This window comes from Uranotaenia lowii, chromosome 3 (genome assembly GCF_029784155.1).
Source record: "Uranotaenia lowii strain MFRU-FL chromosome 3, ASM2978415v1, whole genome shotgun sequence".
Taxonomy (NCBI): domain Eukaryota; kingdom Metazoa; phylum Arthropoda; class Insecta; order Diptera; family Culicidae; genus Uranotaenia; species Uranotaenia lowii.
In genome coordinates, this window is record NC_073693.1 from 9,622,884 (window position 1) to 9,650,478 (window position 27,595).

Here is a 27,595-nt window from a genome sequence, read left to right on the forward strand (position 1 = left end):
AGTTATTTTGTTTAGATTATATCTTAAATGTTTCTCACTTCTTGGTCTTCTTGTGACAACCATCTAAAATAGAAACCAGAACACATCTTCCATTAGAAGTAAATTTGATTTTCAACATTCCATAAGATCCCAATGGATGATTCCTGAAATGGAATGCAAATATTTGAACGTATGCATTCCATTTCAAGATATGTAAGTAAACACACACATCCAATAACAGAAAGCTAAACATCGATGATAACCGGATCCATCCAACTGGGCGCTTTAATACCGGAAGATCGATTTAACATCCCTCCGAAGGCTAGTTTACTTTCAGCAGCATATTCATAGCCATAAAAGCGCCCATCTTCACATAAGCCTTCAATTTGCTCAGGCCGTTTTCCCCCAGCTGAGCTTATCTATGCTGAGACGCAGAACGACAACGAAGGACGATGACGACGACGACGAGGACAAAACTTTCCAACAATTTTTTATCGCTTCCACCCAGCACCTTCCAACCTACAACTCTCTCAAACGACAGGAATTCCTCCTCGGCTTCCAGCTTCCGGGCGTCGCGACGCCTCCTTCAACATTCACATCCACTTCCACTAGTGGTCGTTCAAAGTGACGATCTAAAACGGATTATGTTCTCATCGATAAGGATCAAATCGCTGATAAGTGCTATTGCCTTCGAGTTCGCGCTAAGTTTATTGGATTACACATCGAAAGAGTGACCTATCTGCGCCGGAGATTGGAAAATCAAAGAGATAATCTGTGATTGCAAAAAAAAAATCTCAACACATCGTTTGCCAATATTAAACCACATAACTTCCCGTCGAATATCAAATTATTTTTGGTGGTCGATAAAATTGAATGTTGTGTCACTTTTTCAATCATCTAAGCTGCGTCCCACCAGAAGAGTTGGTCCACAAAGACCTACCCAGGGCCCGGGAAAACTCTCTTACTCATCGATTCGGACGGTTTTTGCCGGATGGAGATTACCTTGTCTTTCGTGTTCATATCACTTCTTTGATGCCATCCAAGAAAAGTGCGGCTGCTGATGCTGCCATATAACGTTGAAGGTATAGACTAGAGAGGAGACAGACTTGCAAAGAAGAAACCCCTCGACAGCATCCAACAGGTTACCTGACGACCTAATACTTACCTCCTACAACAGGTGGCAAGATTTTAATCACGTTCCTCTAGAGACAAGCTGGAGTATCATCGAGATTGGAAAAATGTGTATTTGTTCGTCGATGTTGAAGGATATATGTATGTGTTTGTGTAGTGTACGCACCGAAGGAAGTTATTTGATACATGTACGTTCACTCACTTTATGGGGATTATGTACCGTCATCAATCTGGAGCTGTGGTGATTTTCGAAGATTAGAAAAATATACGGGATATAATCCTCAAAGGATTAAATCTTTTTCCTGGTTCGTTTGTAGTTGGAAACCATTTTGAAACAGTTTTCGATCCTTTCGGAGAGAACTACTACTCAAAAAAATAAAGTTCAAATCTGATTCGATAAGATTCTCTGCAGCTTCTCCAATCCTTTGCTTTCGAAGTAACTTTTTTTTTCTTTATATGAATGGCAAAAAAACGACAAAAATCCACGTAATTTTAAAGTTAATTTAACGGCTACTAATTTTACCTATTTTAACCTGCCTACACCAAAGGGTTCGGCACCGACTGTCAAAGATCTCCACTGCAGGCGATCCGGAGCCAGCGTCTTCAATTGCTGCCAGCCAAGGTTTTCATCAACTGGTATATACATTTTCAGCATAACTTTGTTCTGTACAACTCTCAAAGTACTCTGCAAAGTGATCCTAAATAGGATCCCGGAGATGATTGACGCGACACTCCGAGGGCAGCAAGCTGGATTCCGATCCGGACGATCATGTGTGGACCACATCACAACGCAACGAATAATACTGAACAAATCAACGGGCATTTCACCGACTGAACCATGAACACACCTGGGCGACTCTAAGGCGACGAGGAGTCCCAGAGAAACTAGTCCACCTCATCGAAGCACAGTACGAGGCATTTTTGTGCAAGGTCCTGCACGACGGTGTCTTGTCTAATCCAATCCCGGGAACTGCTGGAGTTAGACAAAGATGTATCTTATCACCGCTACTATTTCTCATTGTAATAGATAGCTGGCTCGATTGACTGTAGACCAAACCGAGAATTGCCGTGGAATACTTCGACAATGGAGCAACTGAACGACCTTGATTTGGCAGACGATATTGTTTTACTCGCCCAAATACAACAAGACATGCAGAGCAAACTCGACGACCTCATCGAAAGCTCCAAGGCAGCAGGTCTCAAAGTCAATGTCGGAAAGACCAAATCGATGGAAATCAACACGTTCCAATTTCGAGGTAGCTGGGTACCATGTTGAGAAAGTGGAGTGCTTCCAGTATCTTGGTAGCCAGATAACGATGGTGGTACCAAGAAGCAATTGGCCCTCACGACAGATCTCTCTACGATCAAAAATCCGAATCTTCAACTGAAACGTCAAATCCGAAAGGTTGTACGAATGCAAAACTTGGTGCAAATATGCGATGACGACGCTGCCTGCGGAATATTATCCGCGCTTAAATCCGATCTCAAGCGTGAAACTACACGAGGACTGAGATAAAGAGAGAAGTTACGTCAATTCAATGATCACACAAATTGTGCAATGATTAAAATTGTGGTAATGTGTGGCCAATTGTGCGGGAAAATGTGTAAATTTGAGTTAAAATGAGAGAAACCTAAGAGAGTGCTCAGAGAGAGAAAATGTGCGAATTTTTGCAAATTGTGAAGCAGTTGTGTAATTTTTATCATTACTATACCATGCTAAGAATTCTATCTCTATTTCATTTCCCCGGAAAAACGTTCGGGAACGTGAGTGGAGATGGATTGGGCACATGTTGTGAAGAAATGGAAACGAGATTGTCAGATAGGCGCTTGATTGGAATCCAGATGGGCAGCGAAGAAGAGGCAGACCTAGAAGCTCGAGGCGGCGTAATGCCGTTGAATTCCGCCCAGTCGACGAAAATGGAATTAATTTAACGGTTTTATCAATTCTTCTATTTTTATTGATTACTAGCTGATCCCGTACGAACTTCGTTTCGCTTTAAATCATTGGTACGTCAAAATGAGTTTAGAAAATGAATTCGAAACATTCTTTCAACAATTTTGGGGAAAAAATTCAACAGTGTATAAAGTCGCTATTATTACTATTACTTGAAATTCAAATTAATCGGTTGATTGGATTTTTATTAAAATTTATGTGAGAGTGTTTTCTTTTCGATCGGTTGCAAAATCTAGACATTATGGCAGAAACATGTCCTATTTGTTTATGTGCACGACTCTTTTTCTTAACCTTTACACTTAAATTGGTATCAATTAACTGCCTCGAACAGTTCTTTCTCAGCCTCCAGCAAGACCAGTCGATTCTTCGATCTCGGTGCTTGCTGAAAATAAAGGCTAAAATTTATTTTCAAATGCTTATTAAAGTTCAGTGGTGTTTTACACAATGAGTCCGTCACCCGGTGATAAGCCGGAACGTACTCTTCCGGAATGGCTGGACCCAACCAACATGCATGGGAAGCTGTACTACATATTTTTGCGTGCTGCAGATGGACACAATCTACCAAATAATCCATTTCTGATTGGAAGATCTATCGAAAAACAAGTGGGAAAAATTGAAGGAGCATTCTACGACCGCAACAAGAAATGGTACGTCTTGAAGATCAGGAATAAAGACCAAGGTAGGCATTTACTGCTACTAAAAAAGTTAGAAGATGGTACTCCCATCGAATTTGGAAGACATCCTACATTAAATAGCAGAAAATTTGTTGTGCGATGTGACGAGGTTAATGGTATGACAGATGAAGAGCTACTTTCCGAATTGTCGAACCAAAAAATAACACACGTTCGCCGCATTACGAAAAAAACACCAGATGGTATTGTTGGTACACCAACTTTGGTGCAAACGATGAATTCGACAATCATACCGGAATTTGTGCAGTTCGGATTGCTTCGAGTGCGCACTCGGGTTTACATACCACAACCACTGCTTTGTAAACTTTGTTACCGTTACAATCACACCAAAAAACGTTGCACATTCGAAAAAGCATACAGCATATGTTGTAGCACAAAGCATGACTCAACTGGATGCCCTGGTATTAAATACTGCCAAACATGCCAATCATCGGATCACTCACCCACAGAGAAAAGCTGTAGGAAATGGAAAGAAGAAGAAGCAGTTTTGAGGATGAGCGAAGAAAAAAATGTAACCATTGCAGAAGCCCGTCGCACAATTTGCACCAACTCTAACTCGACCAGCTACGCATCTATTACTCGATCTGGAATAGCACAAAAGAACTCAAATCACCCGCAGCAGAATCAAACCGAACAGCAACAAATGAAACGTGTTCACCAAACAGTAGAACCTGGACCGAAAGCACTAACTGTCGAAAGCCCTCCTCGCAAGCGATCGCCTTGCCCTCGCCAAGCACATGGTGTGCCTACCGAAAGCGATGATCCCCTCAACGAGACCAACAAATCATCTTCCTCTGCCGTGAAGCAATACGGCAAACCAAACTCTCCTCTTTCAACCCCCCCTCCTAATCCTAATCCTTTCCAACCCCCTCTTCCTAATAGTGTAAAGATGAAATTAAATAAGCCCCCCGGCACATAAATACTTTTGTAAAGTAATATGTCTAATAAAACTTAATTTAGAATTTAAAAAAAAAAAAAAAAAAAACTGCCTCGAACAAAATTATTGCACAAAACACTGAACTTTCAATGAAACCCTCTTTTTCTGTCCCGTGGCCCGAAATTCGATAATTAAAACCAATTTTACGTTCCTCTCAACTCCCTTGTGCAATTTTTTTTCAAATTATGTGTAAAATATCGTCAGGAACTTGGAAACAGTGAACAGTGAATATAGACACCCCTTTCGCCGATCCTTGACACGGAACATGCTACCTGGAGTCAATTGCTCATAGTTTATAACCCTCATCTGAACATTTTCATCTCAATCCGATGCATGATCACGACAATATCGCGAAAACAGTGAGCAACTAACATGGACGGCCTTTTTTTACCACGATTCAAAACTTGACTCCTGAAATCAGTTATCATTTCTGTTAAACTCCCATGTGTCAATTTTCATTTCAATTCTTTGCTCAATCAAGAGAATATCGTCAAAACAGTGAACAGATAATAACCCCTTTTGCGACCCCTGAGTCAAGATTTGAAACCTGAAAGCAAATAAGCGTCCCTCAAAACTCCTATGCGGAAATTTTCATCTCAATCCAATGTAGAATAACGTCAAAATCGCAAAAACATTAAAGTTGGGTATGGACGACTCCTTCAGCCGACTTCTGATCCGCAATTCGAAACTTGAAATCGATTGCTCGTCCCTCAAAACACTCATGTGCACAGTAAACGAAAATTACCGAGTTCGGTAATTTTTTTACCGAAATCCTAACATGTGGAAATCGTTAAACTGTTCGGTAATTTTTTCATCGCGGAGAAGTGACAGCTGTCAAATATTACAGATCTTTTTCGGTAAAAAATTATCGAAACTCGGCTGATTATATCTAAGATCATCTGTCAAATTATTGACAGTTGTCAACGTGACAGCTCGTTATATTACCGAACAACGGTGTTGTACAACCGAAATGCCTGTAATTATTACCGAAAGGCCGGTAATGTTTAACCGGAAAACTATAAAAGCTCGGTAGCATGTACCGAACAACCGGTAAGATTTACAGAAATTCCTTAATAAATTACCGAAAACCTGAAAATATTACCGAATTACCTGTAATTATTACCGAATTATCTAAAACTATTACCGAAATACCGTTATTTTTTTACCGAAAAGCTGTAAAAGTCCGGTATTTTTCACCGACCGACCGGTAGAATTTACCGAAACACCTGTAACAATTACCGAAATGCCGGTAAATCTTCTCAAAATGCCGATAAATATTACCGGTATTTCGGTAACTATTACAGAAATATCGGGAACTTTTACCAAAAAAAACGGTAATTTTCACCGAAATTTCTGTAATTATTACCGAAATACCGGTAATATTTACCGAAAACTGTTAAATTTTCGGTAATTTTTACCGAAACCCTTAAAACTTTCGGTAATTTCAGCTTATAATGCACAGCACATTACGCGAGATGATCCGAGTCTTCAGAAAACACTTCAATTGAGAAATTTCAATTCTGAAGAACATATATAAACCAGGCTCCGTCAAATCGATGTTTTCGCCTAAAACGAAAGTGTCTTCTTGAAATTTTTGACTCGTGTCATTTCACGTCGAGCTTCATGGCGTCTGACAAGAAATAATACAAGTCGATAATTTCGTTTCAGAAGACATCTCCGCTTTATGCGAAAACATGAATTTGACATAGTCTCTAAGGTCCTAAGGTATGTTCTTCAGAAGTGAAATTTTCTCGCTTGAACTTCTGGAGACTCGAGTCATTTCATGTTATGCGATGCCCATCCTTAGCTGAAATTACTGAACGTTTTCCAGGGTTCGGTAAACATTACCGAAAATTTTAAATTTAGTTAACCTCATAGTTTTTTTTGTCATTCAGGATCCCGTCTTTCCTGTCGGGAGAAATGCCAGATAATAGTACAAACATGAGGATGATAAAAACCTTGGAAGAGTCAAAAACGACGACGACGACATAATTTCACGAAAACATAAATAGTTTTAGATCATTCTTGAAGTAAATATATTTCCATCCAGCTAGGCAGTGATCTCATTTTGGAATTTAAGCATATATTTAAACGAGGTTATTCCCCGAATATGGATTTTGGAGTATTTTTTCCTTTTGTCGGACATAGTTTTACTAGCTCCTCCGGCTTTGAAGGAATCAATACTATTTACATTTACATAGTAGCGAACGCTGCAACATTAACCAAAGATTAAATTTTCTTAAATCAAACATTGAGACTTCGAGCTTCTGAAACGTAACTTAAGACAAGTTCTAGAAACCATAGCCAAATTTACATCAAATTTGGCCCTTATTCTGCGCCGCGAGTGACGTGACAGTTGGCGAGTCACCCCACTCTTGTCACCTTATTCCGACAGTCGGTTTAAGTGAGGTGACAGCAAGTGACAGATACTCATTCCGAGCTGAGTGACTGGATGAACCCATCTAGAAAAATGGAGAAATTTGTTCTGATTGTGTTGTGCCGGTGTTTACGATTCGGTTTTTGAAAATTGAATTTAAAATAAACGAGTGAAAATTGTGCCAGGTCCTGGACAATTATCGGATTGTACGGTGTTAGCAAGCTGGTCAATTGGAAAAAAAAGGACGAATTTGGCTACAAAAGAGGAAATTTCAGCCCAGCCCGGATTTCAGACACAGCATCAAACTGGAGCAACAAAAACTCGAACAACATGCCAGGGGCGACTGCTGTCTCACAAACCGCGGTGCGCAAAAAGGCTTCCGAGTATCTGCGACAACCTTAGCTGCTATTACAAATAAGTTGCTTCTTTTAATCTCACCATTTCTAACTTCTGTCTACCTATTTTAGGTTTAGGTGTTGCGGCCAGCTTGGGGCGAAAATCAGCGAGGACAAGGGCTGATGGAATAAATCGACGCGGTCCTAGAGTCGGTGGTGTCGATTATCGTTTCCAATCCTCTGGAACGGGACGAAGCAATGCGACCAGGTAAAGGAAGTCTTCCGCGGAGTCGATCAACTAAAGGCTAATTTACAAGCTGTACCGTCTGTTGCACGACGTCCTCCAGGATACAAACAGTGAGCTGCTCTGAACGTACACGGACGAAAATACCAGCTACGCCCGGGAGGATGCCATGAAGTGTATCGTGATGGCCCTCGCCGATCCGAACACATTCCTGCTGGATCCGTTTCTGTCGCTGAAGCCGGTCCGGTTCCTGGAGCCGATTCAAAATCTGCTATCGGCGTTTGTGTTCGAGAAGCTATTTACAGTTTCTTCTAAATTTTTGTTTTATTTTACACCAAATTCAAAAAAGTTTTGAGATACGTGTTAAAAAGTTACGGCTACTAAATAAAAAGATTAAAAAGCGGGGTATCGACTTTTCGAAAGTGTTCACAATTTCGAATTATTCAAAGTTTATCAATTGTATACAAAATCATGAAAACTAATAAATTTATTTTTCCCTAAAGATTTTTCAAAATTTTAATCTCAATTTTCCTACTTTTTTGTAATTAATCCGGGCCCGGATGGACCTGAAAACTCGCACCGTGTACATCTCCTCCTGCCCTCAGTGGCAACAGTTAAGATTGCATGACAAGGAAGATTTGGTAGCAAAAATCCCTTAAATAAAACCAACTCCTTCAAACTCCAACCCTTCTCGTAAAAAGAAATCATCGTTGTGTTTACAAATTTATTAATAATTTAAGCTAAAAACATGCTAGGTAAAATATTTTGATTGAATTTTAACAACTAACAACTCCGCCTTCTGTAATTTTTCATTCCATTTTAATCTCGTCACCACCTGAAAAGGTACCGACAATTGTCACCTAAAATCGTCACCCGAATGCGACGATTCTCACCCACGGTGATTACGAGAATAGGGTAAGAACTCACAAAGTTCATCCGAAGTGACGTTCCTCACCTAAACCGACTGCTGGAATAGAGTGACTTGGGTGACTCTACTATCGTCACGTCACTCGAGGCGCAGAATAAGGGCCTTTGTGTGTGTGTGTGTGTGTGTGTGTGTGTGTGTGTGTGTGTGTGTGTGTGTATGTGTGTGTGTGTGTGTGTGTGTTTATGTGTACAGAGAACAGCGTTTCAATAACAATATCGTTCGTCACGGCCATGCGCCAGGAAAAGTATGTATCTTCGTTCAGGTTTTAGTAATGACACTCTTTAAGTTACACGTTCGGGAGCCCTACACCTACACTTACTTCCGGGACTCATATTATGTACATTGTTATATAACAATAACTACCCAAGTAACCGTTAGGCCGTAAAAAATGGCCCTTGGTCAGCCTTATAGTCGAATATAGAGCCTGCTTACAAAGCCTGAAAGCTCTATATTCAACTATAGGGCTGCCCAAAGGCCACTTTTGGCGTGTATTTCGGCCGATATACTGCTTGTCAAAATATTTTTCCAGTGGGTACAACCCACTGGTAGAAAAAAAAAACAAAAAAATCAGAAGTGTATGTTTTTGTCTTTTTTCTCGAAGCTATTTGTCTCTCCATCTTCCTCGCTCCTTCTTTTCCCAGCTATTGATTTTTTTTTGTCTATCGGAATTTGATTGCATAAACTGGAATCGAACTCTCGACACAGCGGAGCTTAACATTCATCGCCGCCCCTGTCCCTTCAACCATTTCAGCGATGAACCAATCGTGGTAAATTTGGCATACTTAAATAAAAAAATTGTTTAAATATCCTTCTGATATGATTTCTGCTTATTTTATTGAAATTGATTTATAAACATGTTTTAGCTCGATGTTAACAAAAGAAGAAAGAAAACTTACAAAATTATTTGTAAATAAATAATGTATTTCTATAAGTCTGTTGTTTGCTAAATATATTTAAATATTTTCCCCCCGATTCTCTCAATATTTCACAAAACACAATCAGCAGCAAAAAAAAAAGTTACATATTGAGGAGAAAAAATCGACTTGAAAATCCATCAGTTCGTCTTCTTAGTTTCTCCAGGGTCAATCGGTAGCACGCTTTGGAGAAGGGTCAGCCACAATCTAGGTTTCCAGCGGCATAGTTTTGTTAAAAAAATCCTTCCACTTGATATAACGCAAACAATTTTGAACTGCGAGGTTGCTTCACGGTTCGCACGGATTTTTATCTGCTTCGTGGGATCCATCGGCGCCATCGGCTGATCGAAGGTTGAGCAGCTTGGTCGTAAGATTCCTGAACTGCTTGACCTGCTATTTTTATTTTTTATTTCCGATAAAAATTCGTGAGTAGATGAGCAGCTGGACCGGAGATTGATACGATTGTTGTTGTTTTTAATATAACCCACTGTTTGTTTTTTCAAATGTCATCCTACCAAGCCGGTTACAGGCTTTAATATAATTCACTAGGCTTATGTTGGGCTAAAGTGCCAATTGAAGGTCACAGGGCTTGATGGCATTTGTAAATACAATATACAGCCAATATGGCACTGAAATGCTATTGTATGGCTTTTAAGCGGCTTAGAACAGTGCTTAATGGTTTGCTGGGTATCAGCTTCGATACCGACTCCAGGTGCTCTCGCTTGTTGGTTGGCCAACGATTCCTTTGTGTCAAGTTTACTACATCGGGTTCTAAAAATATCAATCACCAATTAAAGTTAGCAATTGGATCCGCAAAGAAAATAACTTACTTCTACCGCCTAACATTATCGACTCGCAATTCTACTCCAATTCAAGCAAACTCAGACCAACAGGATTCGGTGATATCCCATCAACTTGATGCTGTTTAGAGAATGAATAAAATGAAGTTTTAAATTTGAAATAAAAATTCTCTTTTTGGTTTGACCGTTAATAAAATAAGTTGTGTTTCTATTACATCCGACATGGTCCACCCAAACAAAATTATTTATCGTATTTTTTTACGTAACCCTACATATATTCAATATGAGATAATTTAAATGGTGTAATAAGGTTTACACTGAAGAAAATTAATTCTTTATTTTGCGTTTCCTGCTCTTAGGAAAAAAATTCAGCAACAAAGTGTAGGTACGTATTTGTTCACATTCATATCTGTTGGAAAGGCAAGCCTTCAATATTTTTCGTAAGACTAGACTCAAGCCCATCTCAAGAATCTAGATAAAAATGAAGAAGGCTAATCTTAATCAAAGGCCGTACGTCATTATTTCGAAAAGAATGCTTTTCTGTTTATATTGGGAATTTAACAAGCAGTGTCATTCTTCCCTGCAACAAAGGCTTCTTATTTCATTAATGACTGGTTTGTGATAACGTTCTGCATAACGTATCTGCATTTCTTCAATCTTTTGACACCTGCATGGACTAACTTTTTAAAATAATCAAAATTTGGCTAGTTGAGATTGATTGAAGTACAAGCATTTGAAATTTATGAACCGACTTAACGTAGTGTTATTTTTATGTTCACTATAATTAATAGGTTCTAATTTAAAAGTCTTAACAAAGTGCATGGTAGCATGTTATAATTTTTGACCAAGTTATTGTAATATTTACACTGCGCAAAACCCTTAAGTCCGCCAAAAGGGAGGACAATTAGTTGAACCAAAACCGGCTGCCGCACACTTACCTCACAGTATTGGAAGATACAGGGAACACATGTCGATGAGATTTCCGTCGATGATCAGCTTTGCTTGATTTATTGCCTATACAACATCAATGCGACGGATGAGCACGGAGTCCAGTGGTCAGTCAGTCATCGCTCGCTAGAAAAATTCTACCACGTAGCTGGGATCTAAAAAATAAATAAATTAGGGAAACTTACTTTGTTATGAAATTTACAATTTCATACGATGGAACCTACTAACAACATTTACATCTTCAGCTCTAGTAAATAATTAACCAAATGTCAAAATGGATAAACAAGCCCTGTTCTTTAGGACCAGAAACGACCAGATAATTTTTTTCTGTTGACCTTTTTTTGAACGATGGTTCCTTCCTCACAAGCAGGTGTTTAAATCCGTCGGGTGGCTCCGGATAAGAGGAATATTCTTAGCACTCTGTCATAGGTGTTGTCCCTGACTATTTTTCGGCGGATTCTGTCTGTGACGAATAAACTCACGGTCACACTTGTAGCCTTGATTGCATTGGTTGAGGAATTATTTACATTCGTTGCCTCCGTTGTCTATTATCGGAAGCCGCCTATCCCCAGGGAGATGTTTGACTTCTCACTCGATTCAAAATAGATTTTCGTCTGATGTAAGTCAAAAATTGCATGAACGTATACCTGAAATAAAAGAAATTTATTGTCAGTTGTCTATACCGCTTTTTAATTATGAACTTTATAAACAAATTCCTCACATGATCACCGATTGTAGATGTTTTGTTCTCTTCGTATCCACCAGTAACACAGATAACGTTTCCATCTCCGACTTTGTTAGAAACCATACTTCTGTATTATTCTGCTGCTGCTTCCTAAATCTGTTCTTATCAGGGCACGCTGGTTTTCTGCAGGGTCGCGACAGCATTGAACTAGAATCGGAAAAATCTCTCGCCTCTCGACGTATAGAAATTATCTAACGGATAGGTAAATCGGTGGACCTGTGTCACGTAGATTTCTTATAGGGCGGATACTATTCCGGGCAGCTTTGGCGGTGAACGGCTCATGTAAGATTGCTTTTCAGGTGGATTCACAGGCCTGTTTTTAGTATACGAGACGCTTTACGAACAGCAACTAACTCCAATTTTAAACCAAGAACAGCGCCGGAACAAAACAACAACAAACCGACTGCCACTTCGGATAATTCCTGTATCGGCGGTATACGTTTCGCCCTAAAAAGCAGATATGCACAAGAATTTTAGTTGATGCTGGCGGAATTCAGCTGCTGTGCATTTTTGCAACAGCTGGATGAATGCTTTTACCGCTAGTGCGACGACTTTTGATAATTTTGGTGTGGGTGATTATACCGATTAACTATTTTTAACATATTTTTTACTTACCACGTTACCAGCTAAATTCATTTATTTACACCAAAACAAAACTTGCAAGCCACACAATTTCACACGCGAACACGAAAATGGCGACGATTGTGTGGTTATAAATGGAGCACACGAGAGACGATTGAACACGGATGTATGAGCGAGAAAGGAGGCGCAAGCGAGATGCCTTTACATTAAAGGTACCAGAAAGAGACAGTTTTGACGCTTGGTTTGACAGCGGCACATGGCGGCAGAATTATTTTACAGTTTGTTCGGCGTTTTTTACCGAACAGTTGATGACAACCGATTTGTTTACATAGATCTAGACGAGCCTCGGTAAATCAAGAATCGATCAACGAAGTTCTGTAGAAAATAGACGTCAAAATCATAAATTACCGATTTTTTCCAAATTACAGAACTGGTTCGGTAAAATAAATTACCGAACTCGGTAATTTTCGTTTACTGTGTGCTAATTTTCATCACAATACGATCTATAAAAACGCCAATATCGCAAAAACATTAATCAGTGGATATGGACGACCCCTTTTGCCGACCCCTGACCCTAAATTTGATAACTGTAATCTATTGCTCGTCTCTTAAAACACTCATGTGCAAATTTTCATCACAATCCAATGTAAAATAAAGCCAATATCGCAAAAAAATTAATCAGTGGATATGGACGACCCCTTTTGCCGACCCCTAACCCTAAATTTGATAACTGTAATGGATTGCTCGTCTCTCAAAACACTCATGTGCAAATTTTCATCACAATCCGATGTATAATAACGTCAATATCGCAAAAACATTAATCAGTGAATATGGACGACCCCTTTGGCCGACCCCTGACCCTAAATTTGATAACTGTAATCGGTTGCTCGTCTCTCAAAACACTCATGTGCAAATTTTCATCACAATCCGACGGTAAATAACGTCAATATCGTGAAAACAATATTTGTCTTGTATGGATGACCCCCTTCAGAAGGGGTCGTCCAAAAATCTAAAAACATTTTTCATCAAACCTGGTCCTAATGAGCATCCATGCCAAATTTCAGATCTCTAGCTCTTAAGGCGGCTGAGTCTATAGAGGACAAACAAACAAACATACAGATAATTGCTTTTTATATATATATAGATACTAGCTGACCCGGTGTGCTTTGCTACACCTTCAAAAATTTTTGAAACTTGTGGTACCTAGTTATTTAACTTGTTATTTATTTGCACAAAATTTTAAGTTCAATTTCAATATCATTAAATTTTTTTTTCAAAATGAATTTGCAAATTTTTTATTTTGAAATCTTAATTATTTTTTTAAAATCCGTGTTTTAATCCTTTTTATGACTCTGAATTTCTTTGCTTAAAAAGTTTATAACTTATGCCAAAATATTTTTTTTATAAATATGAAACTTTGTCAAACTATCATGTGAGAATTTTCAGTAACAAAATAACATCATGGTAGATTTATTATACCTATTCGTTCTCGAATTATCATACGAATTACCCCCATTCCTATATCCCTAATTGAAAGAAGGTGGGTCTCATAACATCAGAAAAACACTTCTTGTATACAAATACGATCCCACGTCATATATGGCCCCATTCTCGATAAGTTCTCGAGTTATTCAAAAAATTGGTGTCCCTCTTCCTACTGTATATCTCCCCTCTGGCAAGAGAAGGGGTTCTCAAACCATCGAAGAAACATTGCTTGTACACAAATTTGCTCCCATGATAATTTAATTCTATTTTCTCGATAAGTTTTAGAAATATTAAACAAATTTTATCAATGCCCTCTTTTCCCTCTATATCGTTCCACTGATTTGTGGTAGTGATGCTAAACTATCGGAAAAAAACATATCTTGAGCTCGAATACCCTCTCATGCCAAATTTGGTTTCGATTGATTTATAAGTTGTCAAGTTATGCTATAAAATTTGTATCGGAGCCGCTCTTCCTACCTATCCCCTACCTGGAAGAACAGGATCAAGATTGAACATTCCGTGTATTCAAATACACTCCTACGCCAAATTCTTCCCTAGTTGCTAAATTGAATGATTGTTCCATTTGTTAGATAAGTTTTTGGTTTATGCAAAACAATCATACATACATATATGAGCTTCCGTCTTTCCTAACTGCATTCTCAATTGAAGGAGAAAGAAGTCTCAAATAAGCTAATAACCATTTTACGTATTCATGCCAAAGTTGTTTTCATTTGCTTGATTAGTTCTCGAGTAATGCGAATAATTGTAAAGTTCTCGAGTAATGCGAATAATTGTAAAGGAGCCCCCCCCCCCCCCTCCCCCTCTCCCTCATATCACCCCACTGGAAGGAGGCAGTAGTACCAAATATTCACATAAACCTTCCCTGTGCTCAAATACCCTCTCAACCCAAATTTCATTCCATATGCTTAGTAAGTTCTCGAGGGATGTAAAAATTATATGGGAGGACCCTCCCCCCTTAAGATTTTCCGACTTGAAGGACGAAAGGTTCTCAAAATATCATAGAAACATTTATCGTAATCATATACCTTCCCACGTCAAATTGGGTGCCATTTGCTTGATTATTTATCCAGTTATGCTAAAAATTGTAAAGGAGCACCCTCCCCCCCTTTCTATATCCTCACTGGAAGGAGGGAGGGGTACCAAATATTCATAGAACTGTTTATCGTACCCATATACCCTTTCTAGCCAAATTTGGTTTCATTTGCTCGAATAGTTTTCAAGCTATGCAATAAAAAAGTGGTTAAAGGCCCCCCCCCCTTCTTCCTGTATCTCTAATGGAAGGAGGGAGGGGTTTGAAATAATCATAGAATCATTTTTCGTATTCCACTACCCTCCTATGCCAAATTTTGTTCCATTAGCTTGATTAGTTTTCGAGTTATATGAAAAATTGTAAAGTAGCCCCCCTCCCCCCTTCCTGTCATCCCATTGAGAAGAGGGAGGGGTACCAAATATTCATAGAAATATTCCTGGTTCCCAAATATCACCCCATGCCAAATTTGATACCTTTTGCTTGATGGGTTCTCGACTTATGCAAAAAATTGTCTTTTGTTTGGGAGGCCCCTCCCTCCCTTCATGAGAGAGGGAGGGGTCTCAAACCATAATAGGAACCTTCCCCTGCCTCCAATACTCCTACCTGCCAAGTTTCACGCAAATCGGTTCAGTAGTTTCCGAGTCTATAGGGAACAGACAGACAGACAGACAGACAGACAGACAGACAGACAGAAATTCATTTTTATATATATAGATAGATTTATTCTTTTCATCGATTTTAACGACACTAGGTTTTGCCGCGTAAAGCGCGCTTTCCAAAGCGCCCAAAACCTTGCACCACGTGGTGCCAAAACAGGAATGACATTTGTCGCTTTTTTCTTCCACACACGCTTACAATTTCTTAACTCATGAACACTGTAGTTATAAACCATTTAGCACTTAAGGCTAGTCCACATTAGAAAACGGTTGGTCTCGAGACGTACTCGGTGTTTTCATTTCATTCAGGAAACACTGAGGCCCTTATTCTGCGCCGCGCGTGACGTGATGAAAGTCACCTCACTTCGAGTCACCGTGAGATTTGTCACCTTATTCCCGGAGTCGAAGCGGGTAAGGTGACAGATGTGTTCATTCTAGGTGAGTGACCGAATGAACACATCTGTCAAAATGGTCGAAATTGTTCAGTGCTGTTTTGATTTCGTCAGACTTCGGATTTTTAAAAATTTATTTCAAAATTCTTAGTTCGAATTTTGGTCAAAGAAAGTCGGCAATCGGGTTTTATAGTGCCAGCAAGCTACTCAAGGAAAAAAAGGGTCAATTTTTACGTCCTAGGATAAAATTTCGGCGATCACAACTGAGCATAACAAGCTCCAAATTGGATGGAACAAAGCACCGCTAATACCGAATTGTATGAAAAAAAACGAATGCAGAAATCATCGGCTATTTACCACCGGTTGGCAGGAGGATTTAAGTTCAGAACATTTTTACCAACTCTAGCAGCTTTTTTTGGGTGAGTAATATGCGGAAGCGGCAGAGGAAGAACAAAAAATGTAAATCAAAATATAATTTTAGAATAACGCTGCTGGAAGGAACCTATCAACCAAATTCCAGTTCCTGAATAGGAAAATCTTGATCGCCTAAGCCCATCGTCAAATTGTCTACGTGCGGTTTGAAAAAGCTGCTGCAAAAGAAAAACAGGTTTGTGCATCGAACCGTGGATTGTGGTTTCCAGGTCTGAGACTTTTGTGCTAGCCAAAAGGACAAAAGTTTTTTGGATTTTGATGGACGATTCCCGTTAATTATACGGATATGCTAAAGTTGATAAGATGCGGCAATCCCTTTGGTCCTGGAGGAAAGAAGAGTCCGGTTTTCAGAGAAAATTAAATTTTAAAAATTAATATCTGTGGGTATTTTCAATGTAAAAATAATATTAAAATATATTCGAAATCATGTTTATTTCAATTCCCAATTTCTAATAAAATAAGAAGTTTTATTTTTAAAATTTTAATCTGTTAAGCATCTAGTCTTGTTACATTTTGTTTCCAAAACTAACATTCATCAGTATAATTAACTATTTAGAGCTCAACATTCTGATTTACATAAATTTTCGATTAAATTCCTATCTCGTCACCACCTCAAAAGGTACCGACAATTCTCACCTAAAATCGTCACTTGAATGCGACGATTCTCACCCACGGTGACTACGAGAATAGGTTAAGAACTCACAAAGTTCATCCGAAGTGACGTTCCGCACCTAAACCGACTACTGGAATAGAGTGACTTGGGTCACTCGACTATCATCACGTCACGCGCGGCGCAGAATAAGGGCCTGAGTCTCTCTCATATTTTCAACAACAGCAAAGTTCATCTTGCAACAAAATTATAGTTCAAGTTACCTTCTATGGACTACACGCTCCATTTTCGTAATCGTAATTAAGTTTGAGCGGAGTGAGCGGAGTTGAACACATAGTTTGATTCTACACAGCAAGAAAAATTCGTGTAATTTTAGATCGAAATCGATGCACGAAAACCACGAAGGAAGCTGTTGTGTAAAAATACACAGGCATGTACATTTCAAGCCTTTTAATATTATAAAAAATTATTTGAAAAAAATCAGGTTTACGGCGTTGCTATTCTATTTGAAAGGAAAAAAATATGGGATCTAATTTTAATGTGGTACATATTTACAAAATTACACTTAACAAAAAAAGGTTGCTGATAATAATCGCTGGATGATAATTGCTGGAAACTCTTGATTGGCCTACAATTACATCTGAAGGAGTTGAAAATTATATCTATCCTTTTTTAATTACACTTGTAAAAAAATAGATTGCTCGTGTTTTAGATTCGGTATACTTTTAAAATTTTTTTGCTGTGTATGGACTCAAATTTGGTTCTCGCGATAGTTCAAACCGTTTTGAACCGTTCGAACTGCGAACTCAGAGATCAGGGCTGCACCTAAAGTGCTGTTTTGAACCAATACAACTTAATCTTGAGTTTGACGAAATGCTTTAGTTCTTAGTACGGTAAAAATAATAAACTCAACAGTAACTTTTTTGTACGCATCTCGGACAAAAAGTGCAGGGACTGATTGTTACGTACACAGCAAAAATTATTTCCTGTAAAATTACACATATTCCTGTAACAAAATGGAGCAAGACATTTGCCGTAATTTTACAGGTCGAAAAACAAACAACGGGACATTTAATTTTTAGTGTACAACTTTTTTACAGGACATTTGCTTTAATAATAATTGAATCTTCGTTAACTTTTAAGGAAAACAATTTAAAATTACAGGTATTGTTAGTTACAAGTTGATTTATTTTCAAGGTTGCAGTTTCAGTGACACGTAATAGTCAAAAAAAATTCTGTGTATAATGCATTCAACTCAACTTTAACTTTAGTGTATTTAACTAACTGGTAGGATAATTTAGTGCACCTTCACAAAAAAATTTACCATGTTTTTTCGCCGTTGCCTAGAATTGAATAAAACTTGCTTCATTTAGAATTGGAACAAAATAATGTAAGCATTTTTTTCATACTTTAAAGAAAAGATACGGATAAACTTATTTTTCTCGGTTTCGAAAGCATTCTTGAGTTTTCCTATAACATTAGGCGGCGTTCATCGTTTTAGCTAGCTTCATCTGATTGATGTTTTTGAGAACCTTTGCCTTGAGTTTTCTCTTCATAATTGCCCAGCGTTTCTCAATCAGGCGGAACTGGGGGCAGTTGGGAAGGTTTTCCGGAACAAACTGGACCCCTTTCTCTGCATATCATTCTTGAATGTTTTTGCTGTAATGACAGCTAGGTAAATCTGGCCAATACATCACTGGACGGTCGTGGGATCGAATGATCGGCATTTTTTAGCCTTAGCTGCCCTGCCAAATCATAAATTTTCGTGAAAATTTGTGAGCAAAAGTAAATTTAAATTTGCTGGAACATTTCCCCGAGCCGTTGCCAAGTAAAATTTTTGACCTGGGATTTGCCCGAAGTCAGCCTTGACATAGGTTTCATCGGCCATCAGAAGACACCCGTCGAACTTGGTCAGCACCTGTTCGTATAGCTTCCGAGCATTTTGGATTTTGGATTTTAGGATTTAGTTTTATGGTCCGATTTGGCTGTTTTCTAGCTCGATACGATTTGATACCTTCCCGGAGTTGAACTCTCCTCACGGCACTATGGACAGCACCGGATTTTCTGGCCATACCATGCTCCGACAGATTGGAATTCCTCTTAATCGTCTTCAAAATCTAACTGCGCAGTTTCCGGTCGACAGTTCCACTCCATGGATTGGCTTGAGGCTTCCGAATCGTCGTCAATGTTTCCTTATACCGTTTGATAACGCGCCATACGGTATTTCTGGGCAATTTCAGCTGTTTAGCTAGCCTAGATGCAGACCACAATAGATTTTCCAAAAAACTGGGCAGATTTTATTACTTTCTTCGGCTTACGTGAAGCTGAAAAAAATTACCAACACGTGGGTGCCAGGAACTTCCAAATTCGTCCACCAGGTGCGCCACAATAGGAGAAAAAGTTTGTTCCAATCTTTAATGAAGCATGCTTTTATTATACAAAATAGGAATTCAATTCGAATATTAAATAGGAAACATAAAGCAGGCATTCTATTCAAATCGCTTTCCGGCAACCGATTTGCCTATTCAGTGGAAACACTCACACTACAAAAACTGTTATACGACCGGATGATGATAGTAAGTTGCCCTAACTTGATGCAACTAATCCGGACGTCTGGGTTCTGCTCCGAACGAAAAAAAACCCGAAAAAAAATGTCATCTCAGAATTTCCATATCGTCTAATGGCTTTGGCGTATTTAAAATTATTTTATAATTTTTGAAATTGTGAAAAATAATTCTTTCTAATCATTTATAAAAATCTAGGATCACATAGAAGTTTCAACCACTAGCCTGGGTTTCCTGAAAAAAAAAACTTCTATTTTTAAATTTTAGCTTTGGAGCGTTGTATTATTCAAAGTTGAACCGATATTTTAAATTAAAATTTGAGTTTTATTGTGGTAGCTTGAACATTACTTTCACTGAATACACATGGTATCTCAAATATTCCTGGTATTCGTAATATGAGAATGAAAACAACCAAAACTACATAATTCTTGTACCCGACTGTAAGGATGCGCACATTTTTGATTTTATTATTGTGATTTCTTAAAAATTTGCATCAAAACTTTTTGTATACCCATTGATAAATTAAAATCTCGACAATCGATTGATATACTTTATGAGGTTTTTGAAACATTTTTAGCAACGATTTTCAATTTTACTAAAAGATATTGAAATTCGACCAGATTTTCAAACGATTTGTAGTAAGCCTCACGCAACCAATAACCTCTCGGGCGAACTTAAATCGAACTAAATCCATGGCTCTGCCGGTTGTGCTCTCGAATCGCCCGCAAAGCGAGGTAGGGTGGCTTGTGCTGATACGTAAGAATATTTTTACGTGATTCAGAGCTATGTTATTGTCTTCAACATTTTGAATGTTTTTCTGCTTTTAAAAATTACAGAGACCTAGTTCCTCATTTTCTAAATAAAATCGGTGACATCTTCTTTGATTTTTACTACAACATAAATTTGACATAGGTAATAGGTACATACATTTCAATTTTAGATAAAGATCTAGCTACATCGACTGTCTAAGTTTGAACAAATCATTAGGTCTTCTAATCAATCCAGTCAAAACAAAACAACTCATATGATGAAATAAGAACATCCACTCCGAATCAATAACACATCGCAAACACACAACAACTTCCAGATCTAAAATTATAGTTAGCAAACAACCGTCTCATGTCTTGACTCCCATTTTCTTCCAGGACACTGCAACGTACGTCGAAGCGGAACCTCTGCTACAGGAAGAAGCCAGCATCATACACAACGTGCTGACGCAATTATCTCGCTATCAGGTAGGAGCATCTTCCAGTGTTATTTTTACACTTCCTGGAAACCAACCTGAAAGAACCCAACACGAAAGATCTCTGTTCGTTCTGGTTTGGTCCCGGAATGGGAGGATATTTTTGTCTGACTTGTCCGATTTTTTCTCCTTCTTGCATGAAATTCTATTTCTATTCTTGGCCCCTGGTTCCGGTTGATTTCATCATTGACAGGACGATCGGCAGATGACTGCTAGCCAGAAGTGGAAATTGCCACCAAACGGACAACCGATTTGCCTATTCAGTGGAAACACTCACTCTACAAAGACTGTTATACGACCGGATGATGATAGTAAGTAGCCCTAACAGCTTTGTCGAATGTCAGTTAAGCGAAAGTAGGACCTTGTGTATTAGGGTGGCAATGCATGTACGGAAAAAATGCGTAATCAAATTTAATACATTTTGTTTATTGACCCATAACTATGACCTCACACAATTTAAGCTCACAAGGGTACATGAAATCGGGAAAGTCGATTTGTTTTGGATGGAAAATGACTTCAAAAATTAAGACCAAATGACAAACAATGACAAAAACCAACAAAACGACATACAGTATTGTTCCGATTTTGTCAGCCCCATCTTGAATTTAGGGCTGACAAAACAGGGTACCTGACAAAATCGGGGAAAAAATTTTTCTTGAAAATAATTTCAATTTTGATTTGATAATTGTCCGTTTACTTGTTACTTCGATATTTTATGTCAATACCGTGATAAAGGGTGACATTGAACCCTTTTCTTTATTTTTTACTTACTTCTTACTTTACTTCTTACAAATAGGGTATACATACATGTCGCTTGATAAACCAACTTTCGATCCGAGGCCCGGAGGGCCATGTGTCATATACTATTCGACTCAGTTCGTCGCGATCGGAAAATGTCTGTATGTGTGTGTATGTATGTGTCAACTTTTTACAGGACATTTGCTGTAATAGTAAATGAATCTTCGTTAACTTTCAAGGAAAGCAAGTTAAAATTACAGGTTTTGTTAATTACAGGTTGATTTATTTTAAAGGTTGCAGATTCGGTGACACGTAATAGTCAAAAAAATTTGAATATATGAAAAGATAACAAATGACAAACAAATAAAAGCGTAAATATTTAAAAAAAATCTAAAATAACAAACGAAACATTAAAAGTGACATGAAAAAAAACAGTAACAAAAATAATAAAAAACTAAAATAAATAAATAGAAATGACAAAAACGATTGATGTATCCAAAAATTACAAAGACGACACAATTGACCAAAAAGACAAATGTGGCCAAAATAACAAAAATGAAACCAATGGACAAAAGCAAAAAAAAAACAAACAACAGAAAAAAACCGAATAAAAAAAAACTTAAATAACGAAAATGACATGAAAAAAAATAAAAAAAAAATCAACATAAAAAAAATGACCAAAAATAAACGAAAATTTTACCAAAATAACATAAATGACAAAAAAAAAACATGACAAAAATGACGAAAATGACAACAATGACTAAAATGACATAGGAAACCGAAAATGACAAAAATCACAAAAATGAAAAAAATGACAAAAATAAAAAAAAGCAAAAATGACAAAAATGACAAAAAAAACAAAAATGACAAAAATGAATGAAATCACAAAAGTGAAAAATATGACAAACATGAAAAATATGACAAAACTGACAAATATGACAAAAATGGCAAAAATGACAAAAATGATCAAAATGACAATAATAACAAAAATGACAATAATGACAATAATAAAAAAAATGAAAAAAAAATGACATATATGCCAAAAATGGCAATAGAGAGGAAAATAACAAAAATGACAAAATGACGAAAATGACAAAAATGACAAAAATGACAAAAATGACAAAAATGACAAAAATGACAAAAATGACAAAAATGACAAAAATGACAAAAATGACAAAAATGACAAAAATGACAAAAATGACAAAAATGACAAAAATGACAAAAATGACTAAAATAACAAAAATGACAAAAATGACAAAAATGACAAAAATGACAAAAATGACAAAAATGACAAAAATGACAAAAATAACAAAAATGACAAAAATGACAAAAATGACAAAAATGACAAAAATGACAAAAATGACAAAATTGAAAAAAAATGACAAAAATGACAAAAATGACAAAAATGACAAAAAGACAATACTGACAATACTGACAAAAATAACAAAAATCACAAAATTGAGAAAAATGACAAAAATGACAAAATTGAAAAAAATTACAAAAATGACGAAAATGACCAAAATGAGAAAAATGACAAAAATGACAAAATTGGGAAAAATGACAAAAATGACAAAAAAAAAAATTGAGAAAAATGACAAAAAAGACAAAAATGATAAAAATGACAAAAATGACAAAAATGACAAAAATGACTAAAATGACAAAAATGACAAAAATGACAAAAATGACAAAAATGACAAAAATGACAAAAATGACAAAAATGACAAAAATGACAAAAATGACAAAAATGACAAAAATGACAAAAATGACAAAAATGACAAAAATGACAAAAATGACAAAAATGACAAAAATGACAAAAATGACAAAAATGACAAAAATGACAAAAATGACAAAAATGACAAAAATGACAAAAATGACAAAAATGACAAAAATTACAAAAATGACAAAAATGACAAAAATGACAAAAATGACAAAAATGACAAAAATGACAAAAATGACAAAAATGACAAAAATGACAAAAATGACAAAAATGACAAAAGTGACAAAAATGACAAAAATGACAAAAATGACAAAAATGACAAAAATGACAAAAATGACAAAAATGACAAAAATGACAAAAATGACAAAAATGACAAAAATGACAAAAATGACAAAAATGACAAAAATGACAAAAATGACAAAAATGACAAAAATGACAAAAATGACAAAAATGACAAAAATGACAAAAATGACAAAAATGACAAAAATGACAAAAATGACAAAAATGACAAAAATGACAAAAATGACAAAAATGACAAAAATGACAAAAAATGTCAAAAATGACAAAAATGACAAAAATGACAAAAATGACAAAAATGACAAAAATGACAAAAATGACAAAAATGACAAAAATGACAAAAATGACAAAAATGACAAAAATGACAAAAAAAAACAAAATTGACAAAAATGACAAAAATGACAAAAATGACAAAAATGACAAAAATGAAAAAAATTACAAAAATGACAAAAATGACAAAAATGACAAAAATGACAAAAATGACAAAAATGACAAAAATGACAAAAATGACAAAAATGACAAAAATGACAAAAATGACAAAAATGACAAAAATGACAAAAATGACAAAAATGACAAAAATGACAAAAATGACAAAAATGACAAAAATGACAAAAATGACAAAAATGACAAAAATGACAAAAATGACAAAAATGACAAAAATGACAAAAATGACAAAAATGACAAAAATGACAAAAATGACAAAAATGACAAAAATGACAAAAATGACAAAAATGACAAAAAGACAAATTTATGTCTCATTTGTCATTTTCACAAAAAATGATAAAACTGACAAAAATGACAAAAATAACAAAAATCACAAAAATCACAAAAATCACAAAAATCACAAAAATCACAGAAATCACAAAAATCACAAAAATCACAAAAATCACAAAAATCACAAAAATGACAAAAATGACAAAAATGACAAAAATGACAAAAATGACAAAAATGACAAAAATGACAAAAATGACAAATATGACAAAAATCACAAAAATGGCAAAAATGACATAACTGACGGCAATGACAAAAAAGAAAAAAAATTTAAAAAAAAACATAAATGTCAAAGATAATGTAAAAAACTAAAGATTGCTAAACTAACGAAAATTGACAGAATTTTGTCATTTTGGTCAATTTTTCATTAATGTCATTTTTGTCAATTTTGTCATTTTTGTCATTTTTGTCATTTTTGTCATTTTTGTCATTTTTGTCATTTTTGTCATTTTTGTCATTTTTGTCATTTTTGTCATTTTTGTCATTTTTGTCATTTTTGTAATTTTTTTCATTTTTGTCATTTTTGTCATTTTTGTCATTTTTGTCAATTTTGTTTTTTTTGTCATTTTTGTCATTTTTGTCATTTTTGTCATTTTTGTCATTTTTGTCATTTTTGTCATTTTTGTCATTTTTGTCATTTTTGTAATTTTTGTAATTTTTTTTCATTTTTGTCATTTTTGTCATTTTTGTCATTTTTGTCATTTTTGTCAATTTTGTTTTTTTTGTCATTTTTGTCATTTTTGTCATTTTTGTCATTTTTGTCATTTTTGTCATTTTTGTCATTTTTGTCATTTTTGTCATTTTTGTCATTTTTGTCATTTTTGTCATTTTTGTCATTTTTGACATTTTTTGTCATTTTTGTCATTTTTGTCATTTTTGTCATTTTTGTCATTTGTCATTTTTGTCATTTTTGTCATTTTTGTCATTTTTGTCATTTTTGTCATTTTTGTCATTTTTGTCATTTTTGTCATTTTTGTCATTTTTGTCATTTTTGTCATTTTTGTCATTTTTGTCATTTTTGTCATTTTTGTCATTTTTGTCATTTTTGTCTTTTTTGTCATTTTTGTCATTTTTGTCATTTTTGTCATTTTTATCATTTTTGTCTTTTTTGTCATTTTTCTCAATTTTTTTTTTGTCATTTTTGTCATTTTTCCCTATTTTGTCATTTTTGTCATTTTTCTCATTTTGGTCATTTTCGTCATTTTTGTAATTTTTTTCAATTTTGTCATTTTTGTCATTTTTCTCAATTTTGTGATTTTTGTTATTTTTGTCAGTATTGTCAGTATTGTCTTTTTGTCATTTTTGTTATTATTGCAATTATTGTCATTTTTGTCATTTTTGTCATTGTTGTTATTTTTGTCATTTTTGTCATTTTTGTCATTTTTGTCATTTTTGTCATTTTTGTCATTTTTGTCATTTTTGTCATTTTTGTCATTTTTGTCATTTTTGTCATTTTTGTCATTTTTGTCATTTTTGTCATTTTTGTCATTTTTGTCATTTTTGTCATTTTTGTCATTTTTGTCATTTTTGTCATTTTTGTCATTTTTGTCATTTTTGTCATTTTTGTCATTTTTGTCATTTTTTTCATTTTTGTCATTTTTGTCATTTTTGTCATTTTTGTCATTTTTGTCATTTTTGTCATTTTTGTCATTTTTGTCATTTTTGTCATTTTTGTCATTTTTGTCTTTTTTTGTCATTTTTGTCATTTTTGTCATTTTTGTCATTTTTGTCATTTTTGTCATTTTTGTCATTTTTGTCATTTTTGTCATTTTTGTCATTTTTGTCATTTTTGTCATTTTTGTCATTTTTGTCATTTTTGTCATTTTTGTCATTTTTGTCATTTTTGTCATTTTTGTCATTTTTGTCATTTTTGTCATTTTTGTCATTTTTGTCATTTTTGTCATTTTTGTCATTTTTGTCATTTTTGTCATTTTTGTCATTTTTGTCATTTTTGTCATTTTTGTCATTTTTGTCATTTTTGTCATTTTTGTCATTTTTGTCATTTTTGTCATTTTTGTCATTTTTGTCATTTTTGTCATTTTTGTCATTTTTGTCATTTTTGTCATTTTTGTCATTTTTGTCATTTTTGTCATTTTTGTCATTTTTGTCATTTTTGTCATTTTTGTCATTTTTGTCATTTTTGTCATTTTTGTCATTTTTGTCATTTTTGTCATTTTTGTCATTTTTGTCATTTTTGTCATTTTTGTCATTTTTGTCATTTTTGTCATTTTTGTCATTTTTGTCATTTTTGTCATTTTTGTCATTTTTGTCATTTTTGTCATTTTTGTAATTTTTGTAATTTTTGTCATTTTTGTCATTTTTGTCATTTTTGTCATTTTTGTCATTTTTGTCATTTTTGTCATTTTTGTCATTTTTGTCATTTTTGTCATTTTTGTCATTTTTGTCATTTTTGTCATTTTTGTCATTTTTGTCATTTTTGTCATTTTTGTCATTTTTGTCATTTTTGTCATTTTTGTCATTTTTGTCATTTTTGTCATTTTTGTCATTTTTGTCATTTTTGTCATTTTTGTCATTTTTTTCGTTTTTGTCATTTTTGTCATTTTTGTCATTTTTGTCATTTTTGTCATTTTTGTCATTTTTGTCATTTTTGTCATTTTTGTCATTTTTGTCATTTTTGTCATTTTTGTCATTTTTGTCATTTTTGTCATTTTTGTCATTTTTGTCATTTTTGTCATTTTTGTCATTTTTGTCATTTTTGTCATTTTTGTCATTTTTGTCATTTTTGTCATTTTTGTCATTTTTGTCATTTTTGTCATTTTGTCATTTTTGTCATTTTTGTCATTTTTGTCATTTTTGTCATTTTTGTCATTTTTGTCATTTTTGTCATTTTTGTCATTTTTGTCTTTTTTGTCATTTTTGTCATTTTTGTCATTTTTGTCATTTTTGTCATTTTTGTCATTTTTGTCATTTTGTCATTTTTGTCATTTTTGTCATTTTTGTCATTTTTGTCATTTTTGTCATTTTTGTCATTTTTGTCATTTTTGTCATTTTTGTCATTTTTGTCATTTTTGTCATTTTTGTCATTTTTGTCATTTTTGTCATTTTTGTCATT

General features: G+C 35.2%; 1 protein-coding gene and 1 long non-coding RNA gene across 8 annotated transcripts in view; one reads left to right on the top strand and one right to left on the bottom strand.

The window, feature by feature from the left end:
* The window catches only part of LOC129754424 (rap guanine nucleotide exchange factor 4), a 489,369-nt gene that overhangs the window by 407,254 nt on the left and 54,520 nt on the right, over positions 1-27,595 (top strand). For all 6 annotated transcript variants that reach the window (XM_055750490.1, XM_055750486.1, XM_055750487.1 and 3 more), the window contains 2 exons: positions 20,902-20,991; positions 21,193-21,310. In XM_055750490.1, coding sequence (XP_055606465.1) covers positions 20,902-20,991; positions 21,193-21,310 — 208 coding nt within the window. The remainder of the gene's footprint in view (positions 1-20,901; positions 20,992-21,192; positions 21,311-27,595) is intronic.
* On the bottom strand, positions 10,184-12,855 carry LOC129754427 (uncharacterized). 2 transcript variants are annotated; one of them, XR_008739025.1, is made up of 6 exons: positions 12,600-12,855; positions 11,961-12,431; positions 11,468-11,886; positions 11,230-11,394; positions 10,322-10,412; positions 10,184-10,262 (listed from the first exon to the last, which is right to left on the bottom strand). It is a non-coding gene; the product is annotated as an uncharacterized LOC129754427 (long non-coding RNA). The 2 variants fall into 2 exon arrangements; XR_008739026.1 differs by having other exon boundaries at positions 11,464-11,886.